The 14,613-nt window shown below is 45.1% G+C and overlaps 1 protein-coding gene across 4 annotated transcripts in view; it reads left to right on the top strand.

The window, feature by feature from the left end:
• Positions 1–14,613, top strand: part of NEDD9 (neural precursor cell expressed, developmentally down-regulated 9) — a 286,512-nt gene that overhangs the window by 235,942 nt on the left and 35,957 nt on the right. Inside the window, exon 1 of one of the 4 annotated variants that reach the window (XM_003482131.4) lies at positions 3,419–4,095. The exons of 2 other annotated variants lie outside the window; for them this stretch is intronic. In XM_003482131.4, coding sequence (XP_003482179.2) covers positions 4,084–4,095 — 12 coding nt within the window. In that variant the 5' untranslated portion in view covers positions 3,419–4,083. Of the gene's footprint in view, positions 1–3,418; positions 4,096–4,120; positions 10,085–14,613 lie in introns of those variants that run through there. One more of the 4 variants, XM_021100185.1, reaches the window with a different exon arrangement.

The raw sequence follows: 14,613 nt of genomic DNA, 5'->3' as shown, positions 1-14,613 counted from the left end.
CTGCATCCTCAAAATTTAACAGGTAGCGATGCAGAATGCCCACTGGAGCAAAGAGAGATTTCAGGCAGGGAAAATGAAGGAATGACTGGAGTAAGTCAGACAGGAGATGCAGAGGACTGACCTAAAGCACCTGGCAGCGCACCCCCAGAGCAGCAGCTTCGTTCTCTCTACCAGGGGCTGGACTGGATGTTTCCTGAGGTCGCTTCCTGCCCTCACAGGCTCTGACTTTGCCCTTCACTCTTGGAGAGCAGCCACCTGGGATCCTCCCAAGTCTTGGACAGAAGAATTTCATCTCTCTAGCATCCCCTGTGGTTTTTTGCTGTATTCACACCAGTGCACAGTGGCAGCGGGAAATGGTTTGGATGGCATCTGTGCCCTTTCCCTTGCTCTTGCCTTTACGAGCCCTTGGCAGACACGCAGGCAGGTGGTGAGGTGGACAGGCCGAGAGCATGGGGGTGAACACTGGTCGGTGTCTGAGCCCACAGGTCCTGGACCATTTTAGGAGGTGACCCATGAAGGTACTAGGAGGGCTGCATCAACCAATTGACGATATTTACAGAGCTCAATATAAACAGTACCTTTGCACCCAACATCTCAGGTACGAGATGGGGAGGGAGGGGGCTGTTTCTCTATTCATTGAGAGAATGTGTGTTTCTCCAAAGGGTTTTAAAGGAAACGTAGCAAACGACACAAATGAAGTAACGACAGTCGGCATTACGTGAAAGGGTCGAGTGCTTCAGCTAATGGTCCGCTGTCCCTGAGCGTTGAAGCAAACCAAGAAAAAGGGTAAAACCAGAAACAGATCATATTCCCGACTCTCCCGGTCACACTCAAGGGAAGATCCAAAGAGTTCACACCCCCTTCTCCCAGCTCACCCCTCCATCCCTCCCCTGGGCACCCCTCTCTGGGCATCCCGGACTGCTGGCTCTGCCTAAACACACCAAGCTCTTCAGTATCTAGGCCCTTTCTGTGGGTCACTGCCTCTGTCTGGAATGTCCTTTCCCCAGATCTTTGAGTGGGTCTCTCATGTATTCAGATTCCTGCTTCCCTGTCTGTTACCGCCTTGGAGGGACCCTACCTGACCATTCTCTCCAAAACAGGACCTTCACTCTGGTCTGTTTTCCTCTAGCAATGTTTCCTACTTAATTCCTCTTCGTGGCAGTCGCCACTCCAAAACTGTATGATATACTCATTTAATTCCTGCCCTCTACTCCCACCAGACTATAAGCTCCATGAGGGTAAGACCTTTACCTGGGCTGCTGCTGTATCCTCCCCACCTGGAACAGCCCCTGTCACATGGTAGGTGCTGAACTGATGTTTGTTAAATTCGCTGCCCAGTGAGAAGATGGCACAGAGTGAGAGGGTTCCTCCACCTGCTTCTGAGTGCCCATCACATTTATAATATCCATAATGATCTAATAGTGGTAACAGTTATCATTAACATAATAATTAATTTACAATGAATGTCCTATAACAATAATGTCGTAATGATATATGATGTTATGTTATATGATAGAGTAATACAATAATATAATAATTTTAACATAATAGTAATACTGGTAATAATAATAAGCAGCCATTTATTAAGGTCTTACTATGGGCCAAATACTATTAATGTCTATCCGCATTATCTCATTTAATTTAATTTAATTTTTTTGTCTTCTTAGGGCCACTCCCATGGCATATGGAGGTTCCCAGGCTAGGGGTCAAATTGGAGCTACAGCCGCCAGCCTACGCCAGAGCAACGCCGGATCTGAGCCACCTCTGTGACCTGTACCACAGCTCATGGCAATGCCAGATCCTTAATCCACTGAGCGAGGCCAGGGATCGAACCTGTGTCTTCATGGATACCAGTCAGATTTGTTTCCGCTGAGCTCCGACGGGAACTCCCACATTATCTCATTTAATCTTCACCATAGCCCTAGCAGGTTGGTATTTCTCTGTTTTACACTTTGGGACATCAAAATTCAGAAGTTAGAAATTTGTTGAGATTCTAACACTGGTGTACCCGGCTCCAGCACCCTTTAGCTTTTCTTTACATAACCCAAACCACCTCGAAATGAACTTCAGATATACTCTGTGCGGGACAGAAACAGAAAAGCAGGAATGTCACTTGGTGTGAATTAATAAGCTTTTTAACCTAGAGAATGAAAAAGGCTTCGCATATGCTTTGGGAAGCTGAAAGCATTAAAATGGGGTGAGATAGTGTTCACTACTCATCAAACTAAACAGAAGGTGGATTCAGCTTTCCTGCTTAGGAAGCCAAAGGAATGTTATCTTGATCTCCTGGAGGCCACAAGACTCATCTTACAGACGAGAAGGCCTTTGACTTATCCAGGCAGACACCAAAAACAATTTCCTGCAAGCTAATGACTCTCCCATAAGTCTGCAGAACTGTTAGGAGGATCCCTGCAAGGCAACATGTCACATGCTTAATGTGTGTTCAGGAAAATCGTGCAAAATCGCTCAGGCTTATTCTCCCTCTAAGGCTAAATGAGGCCAGGAGGCCCCCAACCTGTGCCTCAGCCTCATTATGACCACCTGGGGGGTCCTGTCCAGGGAATCGGTGCCCTCTTAAGCTGTGATCTGAACTGTGAGCCCTGTATCTGGAAACCACTTTGCAGGGCAACTGCTCTCCTATTCTTTTTGCTTAGATCATTAAAGTAGAATCTTAATCCATTGGGAATGAGGAGGGGGGAACAAATCAAACTGATTCTGATCCAATTCGGTCAGGAAAAAAACAAGGGCTGCTGTTTCCATCCAAGTCATGGAGTCTGGTTGGAGTCCCTTCCCAGTCAGTGACAGCTATTGTCTGCACTCCCCAAGTCACAATCCTGAGCTTCCACGAAAAGGATTTTCCCCTCACTTTTCCATCCCTCAGAAGAGCTGCTGGAGATGACGGTTTCTGTGCTCTCCTGGGTGATCTCTCTCTCTATAGAAAGCATGAAGCTGGAGAGAGTGTTCTGTGCTCCACTGAGAAAAGACCGGTCCTTTTAACCAGGCTCATCAAACAGTGGGCATTTTTTTGTTCCCCAGATAATAAGTGTTGGTGGGTTAATGGGTCATTTTCAGGAGAGAGGTCAGAAGGAAAAACTGCAGTGTTCAAAGCTAGTGCAAGAAATGCCAGCCATCGAAGAGCACATTACTTGGTGAAGGACGATGATAAATAGGGCGTGCACTGGCCGGCCCTGTTGGAGAGGTCGCATCTAACCTTTATCCTCAGCAAAGCCAGAGAAGGTCACTGAATGTAGCTGGCACTCAACTCTGTGAGGCCCTGGTGAGAAGCTGGCCAGGGAATCCCTGGCGCTGGTGCTAGGGAGTCCCTTTTCACTGAGGGAGAATTGTCTTCTGGCTCCTTGCAGACTGACATTGCAAGTACTTTGAACATTGAAAAGGACAAAAAAAAAAAAAAAAAAAAAGCAAACAGCCACAAGAAAGGAGAGGAAAGAGAGAGATAGCAGCAGGGGTAGTTAGTAAAAAGGAGCCTGGAGACAGAAAACCTTTTGTTCCCCGAGTTCGTTTCATGTAGAGATTGTGAGGTGAATGGCTTTGAAATGAAACGGGTTTATGAAGGAGTTGCTAGGTCACAGGAAGCACGACTGTCAGACTGCTTTGTGAATTCCATTTCTTGAAAACTTAGGTTAATCTTATGAAGGAGTTTATCTCCTTTTCCCGGGTGTTTTGTTTTGGGACGGGGAGGGGTGGAGTAAGGTTCAGGACGGGTTCCGAACTTATTTTCCACCCTTTCTGACAATGCAAAAAGAAACGATCACATTACAAGTTCTTTTGTCAGTTTTCAGGAGTTGAGGGTGGGCGGAGCGTCAGTATTACCTTTGGCGCACTAGCCAATGGCGGGGCCGTATGCAAATGAGGTCGGTACTCGGCCTGCCTCAGTCACAACAGTGAGCTCAGAGGCTTGGAGGGCGTCGCTGGGCTGGAACTCCGCGCTGAGACTGACAGCCGGGGCCGGAGCGGGGCTGTTCTCACTTTCCTCTCGCCCGGCGCTCGATGGAGGGGCGGACCCGCCACTGCTTGATGAAGTCTAACTAGAGCAGGAAAACAGCTCAATCCACCGCTGCCGAGATGAAGTATAAGGTAAGAGGGTGCCTTTTACAGACGGTTTCCGCGCGCGCGTGCGTGTGTGTTTGTCCCACTGTGACACCTCCTTTGCAGGGACCGCTGCTGTGCCCGAGAGACGTCTGAGATGGGTCTCAGTCACCGAGATTGGCATATAGGCAGGCAGGGACCCCGTCACTAAGACTCACTCCAGAAACTCAAAGCACACCTGATCCACCGCCCCTGGAAGTTCTGCGGCGTTAGAACCAGGCTGTAGCAGCTACCGGAGATCAGAGCGGAGCTTGTCTTAGCTCCGGACTCCGTGGCTCCCCTGGACCTGGCCTCCACTGCCCAGGAGCTTAATAGGAGAGGAATCAGAACTGCTGCATCTCTCAGACTGGCTTTTCAAGCAGTTTTCAGCCTTTGCTTTAAAGCATTTGCTCTGGGAAGCAGTTTGCCAAGTGTACTTTTAGTAGGAGAAAAGCTCCATGTACTAGTATATAGCTGATGATGGAGAATTCTGACATCTGTAAATCATGTTGGATTAAGAACAAATGACTGTTTTTCTGTTTCTTGAAAACGGTGTCATTGGTGTTTGAATGGACTGAGGGCCTGAGAGCTCCAGTGAGCTTATTGTCCCTCACAGGGTCCAACACTCAGCAGTGTTATTTTTCCCATGTTTTTTGTACCTTTGTGTGTGCAAAAGGATTATAACTTGCTTAGAATATCCCATTTTAAGTTGCCCCCCTCTAACCAGGCAAGCAGCTTCCAGAGACCCCATTCAGGGCAGACTGCAATAAATTGGATGTCAATTTTCCTTAAAGGTTGAATACTTCTAGAATAGACACAGTCCTGGTGCGTTTAAACAAACATACTATTATTAAAAATGCATTTAGGCAAGGTGGTTATGCTTTGGGATTGGCCATTTGTATTACCTGTCTGGCCTTCAGGATTGTGCTAGCTGGGAGCTATTTGCTTTCTTTCTGAATTATCTAGCTTCTGGCTCATCCTTTTTTAATGTGAGGTTGTAAATACTCAGTCCAGGCTAATAGCCACTGGCTAACCTCAATGATAAATCTTTTATTCAAAAGCTATAAATCTTATTCAGTAGCTGTAAATCTAACTGTTGAAAGTCTTTGCTGTGATGCATGACTTATAGTTCTCCTTGAAAAGGTTAGACCTCTCTGAAGGCAGAGGTATCAGTTATCACTGTACTATCAGCTTTCCACTTTCTGCCTCAATAGGAAAGATGAGGGGGATGGATAATCTTGAAGATCCTTAGTATTTTGACTTGAGGATGCAACCAGAAACAAATCCTTCTACCTGATGGGAAAGCTCTCTTTCTTGAAGTGGTTCACCCATACTCCCACAGTTCCCTTATTTAGAACAGTACAGGATATTACCAAGATTATGTCACCAGATATTACATAGCCTTTAGTGAATCTTGGCCCCTCCTCTCCCTATTGTGAGTGCCTTTAGTCTCCTAAAAACAGACCTCAAGGGGGAAAAAAAGAGAAAATATGTTTATTATTGGAAAGTATAAATGGCTGTTTTTAATGTTGAGTGCTGCAATGTGGAAAGTGACAAAGTCTAAAGTCACTCTGATTCAGTGACCTCATCATGTTTAGTTTTACTTTCGTGGAAAGAAAACATCATGGCAACTGGTGATGGGCACTGCAGTTGGCATTCAGGGGGAAAACCTGCCTCTGCCAGGTCTTACCGGAGTCGAACACCCTGCGGAGTGATGTAACCGTATGGTTTTTATTAGCTCGTGGACATCTTCACCAGCACAACGTCTGACTTCAACTAAACCAAATGACAGATTGACACCTTGTGGTGGCTATGAAAGAAAACATCCGCTGAAGCAATCTACTTTCCCTTTCTTATAAGGCTTATTTTCTCTCTAGTTAATAATGGGCAACCTTATTTCAGAAGAGGACCTTGGAATTTTGAGGAGAGGAAATGACACGAAGTTAGAGCAGTGATAAATAACAGCTCTTAAAAGACTGTTGACGCCATGACAATAATGTTGTCATAGTTAACTCTCCCAGTTAATTCCAGGAGGTCGTATTAATACTTTATACTCATTTTCAAATGTGGAAGTTGTAGCACAGAGAGGCTAAGTAATTTATCCCAAGCCACACAGCTAAAAAGGGGTGGAGTTGGGATTTGAACCAAGGTCTCTGGCTCTAGAACTTGTGGCTTTCAACCACTATCAAAGAAAAAGAAAGAGCCATCTGTGACCTCCCTAAAATGTCCTGTGTGACTGTTGTTTTCTTCTCCCAGGAAGTTTAAGACTTTATTTCATCCAAAGGATTATCCCTTTTTTTAAGACAGTAACTTTACAAAGTAAAATGAAATGCAGCTTTGGCAGTTATTTGTTTAATTTGAGCTACTTAGGTAGTAAAACCAGATAATTATTAGATTGTAAAGTCCTGGAGTCAGGAGTTATCTTTTAGACACACTATTGCTCTAAACACTATATATTTAGCATAGTCAGACTTAAAAATGCTCACTGAGAGATTTATAATCCAGCCACTATAAGATTGTTCTTTTCAACCAGATTATCTGGTTTGGCTACTTCAGGGATCATAAGGGCAGAACCACCAAGCCTCCACTCATTTTGAACTTACACACCACTCTGGGTTGGCCACCTAGGTATTTACAGTAATCTTGAGAACTGTGGAATGTCAGCTATGTCTTCGGTGTACTTTTTTTTCAAGCTGTTGCTTTTGGTGAACTAGCATACACCTTGTCTTTTTATTTCTTGTTTGCATTTTTATTTGTTCATAAGGAGGCTGCTGTCACTCTCATATTCACTTAAAAGTGAGTTTCTCTTTAAAGAGTCCCATCTGAGGCTCTCCAATAGTAAATGGGAGGGGCTCCATTTATTAAGAGTTTTTCACGAGCTCCTCTGAATACACAGAGCATGTTCTGAAATATTGGGGAGCGGGCCGTGCCTTGATGGCTGTGGTTTGCTCACGGAGGGCTTCCCTCCTGAGGGTCTGGGGGTGGATTGCTGCTGCCTCTGCCAGGGGGGTAACTGAAGGGGGGGTGCACAGCTGTGTTTGAGCAGAGGCCCAAGGCCCCACCCAGTGTGTGCAGGCCCAGGCCTGGTCAGTGCCCAACAGGCACTGCCTGTTTGATCTCTAATAGCTGAGCAGCTTTGGTGGCTTGGCCAAATTTCTGCACCCTGTGTGCTTCTATTAAAATTCTTCATTATTTGTCTAGTCTGCCATTCAGCGAATCCATTCTTAAATTTTGAAGGAAATTACAGATGGCACCCATAATATAAATAAGGAAACTACATTCTGAAATTCAGATTCTTGTATCCTGGTTGAAGGAGGATAAGGTAGGTGAGGAAAACCAGAACATACGTTGTATACAAAGCTTTTGAGGGGCCTTTGAACATATTTTTATTTTCTTAAGGTGGTTTGAAAACAGGTGAACACGTTCTCTTAGATATAGTCAATGTAGTCATTTATGACCGATATAATTCCTGATTCTTTCCTGGCCCGGACATTTTGCTTTTAAATTTTTTATTCTCCTCTAAATGAGTTTTGCACAGTGTCCACAGTAGAGACTCCTGCCTTCTTTTTAAATCTTGTGTGTGCTCTATGAATATAAAAGCATCAAAAGATGTTTTGAAAAAAAATTAACTCCTTGGTTATGTATTTATTGAGCAAACCCATTTTCAGAGCTAAATGACTTACCTACGCAGAGCTCAAAGTCTTGGTAGACCTGAAGGTGTTCACCAAACCTAGCAAACTGCACAGTAACCAAAAGTCCCTCAGCATATCCTTTCCTTGCTGGAATATACATCAGTCCTCTTCTGAGAATTCAGCACTGGCTTCCTGTCTGCACCACCCTCCCCCCCAACTTCTAAAAAAAACTTCCTCTCCACTTTTCAAGCCTCTTTGCAAATGCCCTCCTCTTTCGGGCCCTGGTGACCTTATCATCTCTCATTTTTTTCATTCGAGCATTCTTTATGCTTCTCTAATACCAGACTTCTGTAGGGCCTGCCCCCACACACACACACCCACACAGACGTGACACAAAGAACGTCTTTTGACCGTGCTCTGGGAAACCTTGGTCCCTTGCTGCTCCCACTCATTTGCCCCCGCCTCACTGTGGCTGCGTGACCTGGTTTGTCTGTCCCCTCCCAGGAGTCAGGTCTCCTCATCCATCCACTCATGGAAAACAATGAGAAGCCCCCACCTTTGTCTCCTTGACTGTCCTGTAATTCCTACAACAGCCTTTCTGCTTCTCACCTCTGCCCTACTCTGTTCACACTGCCTTGCTCATCACCTGCTTTCCATCAAATCACTATCTGAATGATACCCGGAGCTCACAGAGGTTGACCACTGGAGCAGTCCACTGAGAACTAGAGACTCGCCCTTTATGTGCATGTAGAGGCAGACTGATAAAGTCCTTGAATAAAAGGTACGATCCAGGATCTATTAGCGTCTTGGGGGCAAGGAGACCGGGGTGTGGCATTAAGTGCTCTTGTAGGAGAGATAAGACAGAGAGTGGGGTTTGGGAAAAGGCGTTTCTGTTTCCTGTGACATGATGCTCTCTAACCTTGGGCAAGTTAATCTCTCAGAGCCTCAGTTTTCTTATCTGTAAAATAGGGATGATAACTGCATCATAGGATTGTTCTAAAGCCTAAGCAAGATATTTGCCACGGTGAGGTTCTTACATGGCTCCTGTAGGAAGTAGACAATTCTAGTCGGATCCAGCTCTTCTTATGTAAGTAGATGCCCAATGGATGTTGAAAGGATAGTGTGGACTCAAGACTTGATGGCAGGATTATGTCCAAGCCCCAGTCACTAGGTTACGATGGTTGAGTGTTATTGAATAGTCCATGGACCTGGATGTGTCTTGTAGAAATGCAGATGCCAGATACAGGGATTTACTAGCACGCCTATGTCCCCGCTTGCTAATACATTAATGACCCTGTATCTTCATTGTTAATAAGACTTGATATACAGGACCTTGCTCATAGTAGGTACTCAACAAATATTGAATTGAATGTTAAATTACATAACATACTTACACAAACACCCATGAAAAGAGTCTTGCTGTATGGCATAGTGGAAAGTACATGAGTTTTCTTCCAAATCCCACTCGTTATTTTCTAGCAGTATACTTTTAGGCAAGCTACTACAGGCCTCCATTTCCTCATTTATAAAATGAGAAGAATAATAGCTGTCTCATCAGATAGTTGTAAGGGTATATGAAAATCATCCATTTCTAGCACCTAGTAGGCATTTTTAAAAGGCAGCTTTTATATGATGCATGATGACATATGTAATATATTCATATATATAGGCACAGAAGCATTACATAGATACAAATGTAAGAGGAAATCTTTGCTAGACTTGCTTATCCACAATGAAAATATTAGGGAGGAGAAGGAGAAGTCGTGAATATGAAAAATCAAAAGTGAAATGCAAAGGAGGTCTCTGGGGCTGAGGGTCAACTCTGTCCCTATTCTGCCATCAGTTAGGGTGATGGCGGTGACAAGGAAGAGGGCTTGGCGATCTATTTTTAGATCGTTTTAGGTTAGAAAGAAACCTAAACAAATTGGTTTGAAATCCTAGCTCCTGGAACCATAGAGTTACTCTGCAGTAACATATAGACTTAATTACCAAGCCTCCTTGCCAAGGTAAACAAAACAGGGCCACTGAGAAGAAATTGTCCATCTCCAACTGAAAATGCAGAGAATAGCTACTAGTTACCTAGGCGATGGATGCTTGCACAGAGCATGGGCGTGGAAAAGGGACTCCCCTCCCAACAAAAAACCCTGTTTGTACTTGGTCAACAACACCCCCTCCGTCTTATTTACTTGGAACATTCCAGTCACCTCCCTGCGGGAATTCTCCCTAGTTAATGAGGACTCCGCACTCCCAGGGAACGTTACAGCTTAGCTGCAAAAGACTGTCTTCCTGGGCATCTTCATTTTAAGATAAATGCCTTGGTGGTGACCTTTTTCACCCTCCACTGGAAAGACCGATTCTTTCAGAAGGTAGACGGTGCGACCTACGTGAATTGAGGTGTCTGCTTGGAGGGAGGTGGAATGGGCATTCCAGAAACTCTGAGTCGTGATGGTGGTGACAGGGATTTTTCGTGGTTGAGGTGGGGGCTGGGACAGCTGATGGTAGAGGTAGTGGAATGTTTTCAAAGACATATACCTAGTCCTCTCCTCCCACCTCTCCCCCAACCATTAATTGTGCCAAATGGATTTTAAGTAGGCGGTTCATGATGCTTATTCAAAGGCTGGATTCATTGATTTGGAGGCATCTTATTTCCTGGTGGATCTTGGTGTGTATGTTGCAGATGAGGATTTTTCCTGATATTTCTTATATGTCAAGGTAATATTTATAAGATGTGACCAAAAATGTTCCTTATGTGGAAGGTTGATGTTTATGCTTAACCAGAACTAAAGATTGAGCAACCACGAATATGCAGAAGTGTAGCACGGCACAAAATATTTGATAGTTCCCTTTGAATTTAAGTGTAACTCCTTTCTTTACTCTTTCTGCCCATGTGGGGGGAGGAGGTGTTATTTTCGAAACTCATTAGAAAGCTGCAGCCACCAAAAGGCATACGATTGAGATTTGAACTAGACCTTTCCATTTAATTAAAGCTATATACATTTAGACAGTATGATGTGTCATTATTTTTCCTGATTTCTTTTAGTTATGTGGAAACCCAGTGCTGTCTCTTGTATGAATTAGCCTTAATCTCATTGATTTGTGACTGTCGGTTTGTTAGCCTTAATTTAGCACCTCATTCCCACGGGAGATGGGGCTCACTCAGGACTCAGACTCCTCTGTCCCCAGGCTCTGTACTCTCTGAAAGAATGAGCTGGGATTCTAGCCCCCAGCCCCTAAGAACCGTAAGAAGCAAAGCCAGCACGCTGGGAAGGCAGTAAAGTGGACTTCTAGACACTCCAGCTTTCTTGGAATTCAGAGTCTTTAGTGTCTAATAGGACATGTCAGGGTCTGTTGATGAGCTAGTTGTTGTTGCTGCTTTTTGTTTTCTTGTGGTTCCTAGTCATTTGGCATGACTTGGAGTTAGCAGGAAATGGCCAAGGGGACCAGCTGTGCTGCAGGACCATCACGAAAGCATTGACAGGGCAAAATCCTGAAGTGCTTTTCCCTTGAGTGTTCCTCTGGGATGGAACTCCCGGGCTCTTCCCTGATTCTCCATCCTTTTCCACTGAGAGCTAAGTGTGATGGGCATCCCCTTAAATGGGGGAAAGCGAAGAGGGAGCTGGGAATACATTAGCCCAACGGCATTCACTGCGAAGCTGGACTTTCTCAACGACCTCACAGGGGCCCTCATGCCTTTGCCATATATCTCCTTTCCTTGTAAAGACTATCCTGTCAAGGAGAGACTATGTCCATTGGCTAAATCTAAGACTCTTAGCAGTACCTATCTTCCCCCCGCCCCCCCAAATCCTAAATTCGGCCAAGGCAGGCTCATTAGCATGGCACATACTTGGATGCCTATCTTTTATTTTTTGTTTAAAATATGTATCATTCCGTGAGTGTGTATCCATGTTTCATGGACCCAAAAGTGGGACAGATGGTCTGACCGTGGGAGGGATATTTGAAACTGGGACCATCGCGGAAAGTTTAGGAACACATGGTCGTCCCAGGGATCCATCAGCATAAGGCGTTATCTCTTTTGCCTTATGCCAGCCTTTTCTCTGGCTTTTTTTCAGCTTTTTATCAGGAAATTTTCTAAGAGCCTTCTTCTCAAGTAGACTCAGGCCAGTTTTCCACATTCACTTGTAAATGATAAGGTCGTCTTTTCCTTGCTCCTGGTAGACACAGGCATCTCTAGCAATGAAGGAGAGCCCGTTTTGAAATATGGATCGTGCAGAGAACACCTGAGAGCTTGCAGCAGCCAGGGGGATTGTATTTCAATTGTTCTGTGGAAACCTGGCAGGAGGGCTCCGTGTTTCACAGCCTGCAGCGTCCTCATCAAGCCTCCTGCCTCCCTTATTAAGATCTTAATTACAGACGCAGCTTACTTCATTGCTGGCGGGAAAGAATTCAGTTTCTCTAAACTGTGTCTGTTTTTTGGTGTGGCAGGTGTAATCATGATGAGATCATTTCTGGTTTGTTTTCTTTCCCCGGAGGAATTTTTTTTTGAGGGGGAGGAGTACCGTTCTTAAGGCATGAGTTCATGGGCTCCTAAGAGCGCAGTAATCGTGACTGTGCTTTGATTTTACAGAGACCCTTTCTTATGAAGAAATCAGAGCGTTTTGCATATATAATTTCTTGACTCCTCATGGTGTTATTATAAAGAACGTGTTCATTATCCCCGCTTTGCAAGTGGGGCAGACAGAGGCACAGAAGGCAGTGATTTCATTGCCGTAAGTCTTAGAAGATGAGGACGGAGAGGGGCTCTGATCCATGAATGTAACAGCTTTGTGTCCATACCTCCATCCAGGGTTTCTCCACTGTTGACATTTAGGGCTGGATCATTTTCGTTGTGGGGACTGTCCTGTGTGGTGTGGGAAGTTTAGCAGCCTCCCTGGCCTCTACCCAGCAGCTACCAGTAACAAGAGCTCACGTGTGTGTGTGTGCGTGTGTGTGTGTGTGTGTGCGCGCGTGTGTGTGTGTGTGTGCACGCGCACGCACACATGTAATAACCAAAAATGTCTCTGAACATTGCCAAATGTCACCTCTCAGGGACACAGCCCCACCCCCCAACCCCCATGCCCCCCCACACACACCCCCAGTGGAGAATCGCTGGTCTAATCTTCCCTCATTCCTTCTGCATAAAAATAACTGCCTTGCTGCTTACGGGTCTCAGGTGATGGAAGTACAGAACTACAACCATAGAACTGTTTGGCCATCATTTTATCGTGGCTGAGGTTGGACGTACTGTAACAGGTCCCAACCAAAAGAAAGCTTCCTCCCATTCATTCAAGCAAATACCACAAAATACTGAGAAGCGCAGGGTCTCACGAGGTCACAGGAAAAACCACCAGACCGTCTCTAAGGCAACCTGAATTCTCGGACGTCTTCCTTTGGCTTCATTTTCCTAAGAGTCTTCTTATTATATGTAAAATATGTAAATATATAAGATAAAAATATATGAAATAGCTTTCCTCAAGACCCAGTTCTAGATGCATATTGCATGTTGCACTTAGGCCTTGAAGACAGCTATGTCATTCTCACAAACTGGTGTGTCCTGTGTGTGTGGAGCAGGAGCTTGTCTATATCCCCGGCCACCCAACACTTTCTTCAAGTTCATTTTGAGGTTTTCTTCTCCCCAACTTGCTCCTGACCCTGTTCCTCTCCCTTCCAGTTGAGAAGCTGCAGCATCTCTGAAGATTCTGTCTGGAGGAATTCCCACTGGGGTCAGCAGGTTACAAACCCAACTAGGATCCATGAGGATGTGGGTTCGATCCCTGGCCTCACTCAGTGGTCAGGGATCTGGCGTTGCCGTTAGCTGTGGTGTAGGTCGCAGATGCGGCTCGGATCCCAGGTTGCTGTGGCTGTGGCGTAGGCCAGCAGCTGCAGCTCCGATTCGACCCCTAACCTGGGAACCTCCATATGCCTCAGGTGTGGCCCTAAAAAAGCAAAAAATAAATAATAACAAAGATTCTGTCTGGAGACAACTCTGCAGTCGCAGTGCAGATGGTATGTGATCATATACCCTCTCAGCCCAGGGTACAAATCCATTTTTTAAAAACTCTAGGAAGACCTCACAAGTTAAGTAGGATAATAGCATTCAGGCAGCAAGCCTAGGTCAGGGGTCATCGAGAAGAGTTGCAGTGAGCAGTGGTACCCAGGCTACCTCGGTGGGTTCCGGCTGGAAGGCAGATGCGCGTTGCCAGTATGTGTCCACATTGGCATTCGTGGGTTTTGATGTAACTTCATACGTTAGGCGCTGCATCCCTTGGTGCAGAAAGTTAAGATATCTGGGAATGTAAAATAGATCTTTTTTTCCCTTCTGTCAGATAATTCATTAGATGTTATGAACTGTGTGTTTTGACTATTGAGGAATAATACGGTTTTTGGAACAGACTGTAATATTATTTGTGGACTGGAGTCTCCTACTCCTTTATAACTTAATTCTTCTTTCACTTCCCCAAGTACCTGGATGTTAGAGGAATTTGTCTAGACAGGCAGATAAATGTGATTCGGTGCCAGCGCTGTAATGCTGGCTGGAATCCAGATGGTTGTTTTATTGTTAATAAAATCTATCTTTTGGGTGAGTGGGTGTCAGGGCTTCGTCATTATTTGGCGCCTGTCAGATTTATCTAGGGACGGACCCTTGAAAAGGATTTGTGCCTGCCCTGTGTTTTTGATCCTTTGCCAATACTTAAATCTATCAAAACCAGGCAACCTGGGACAAATGCTTATAAATTCCAAGGCTTAATAGCAACGGCACTAAATTCTAAGCTGGAGAAGGTTCTTGGGAATCACATCCTTGTCCAGTGGAAAAAAAATCCCAGATTACGAGGGGAACCAGATGCTTGTCCTGGCTCTGCTGACAATCTAGTAGGAGACCCTCCGGGCTGTAAGACAG

Source organism: Sus scrofa, chromosome 7 (genome assembly GCF_000003025.6).
Source record: "Sus scrofa isolate TJ Tabasco breed Duroc chromosome 7, Sscrofa11.1, whole genome shotgun sequence".
Lineage (NCBI taxonomy): Eukaryota > Metazoa > Chordata > Mammalia > Artiodactyla > Suidae > Sus > Sus scrofa.
The sequence above is the reverse complement of the archived record's forward strand: the minus strand, read 5'-3'. Positions and strand labels throughout refer to the sequence as shown.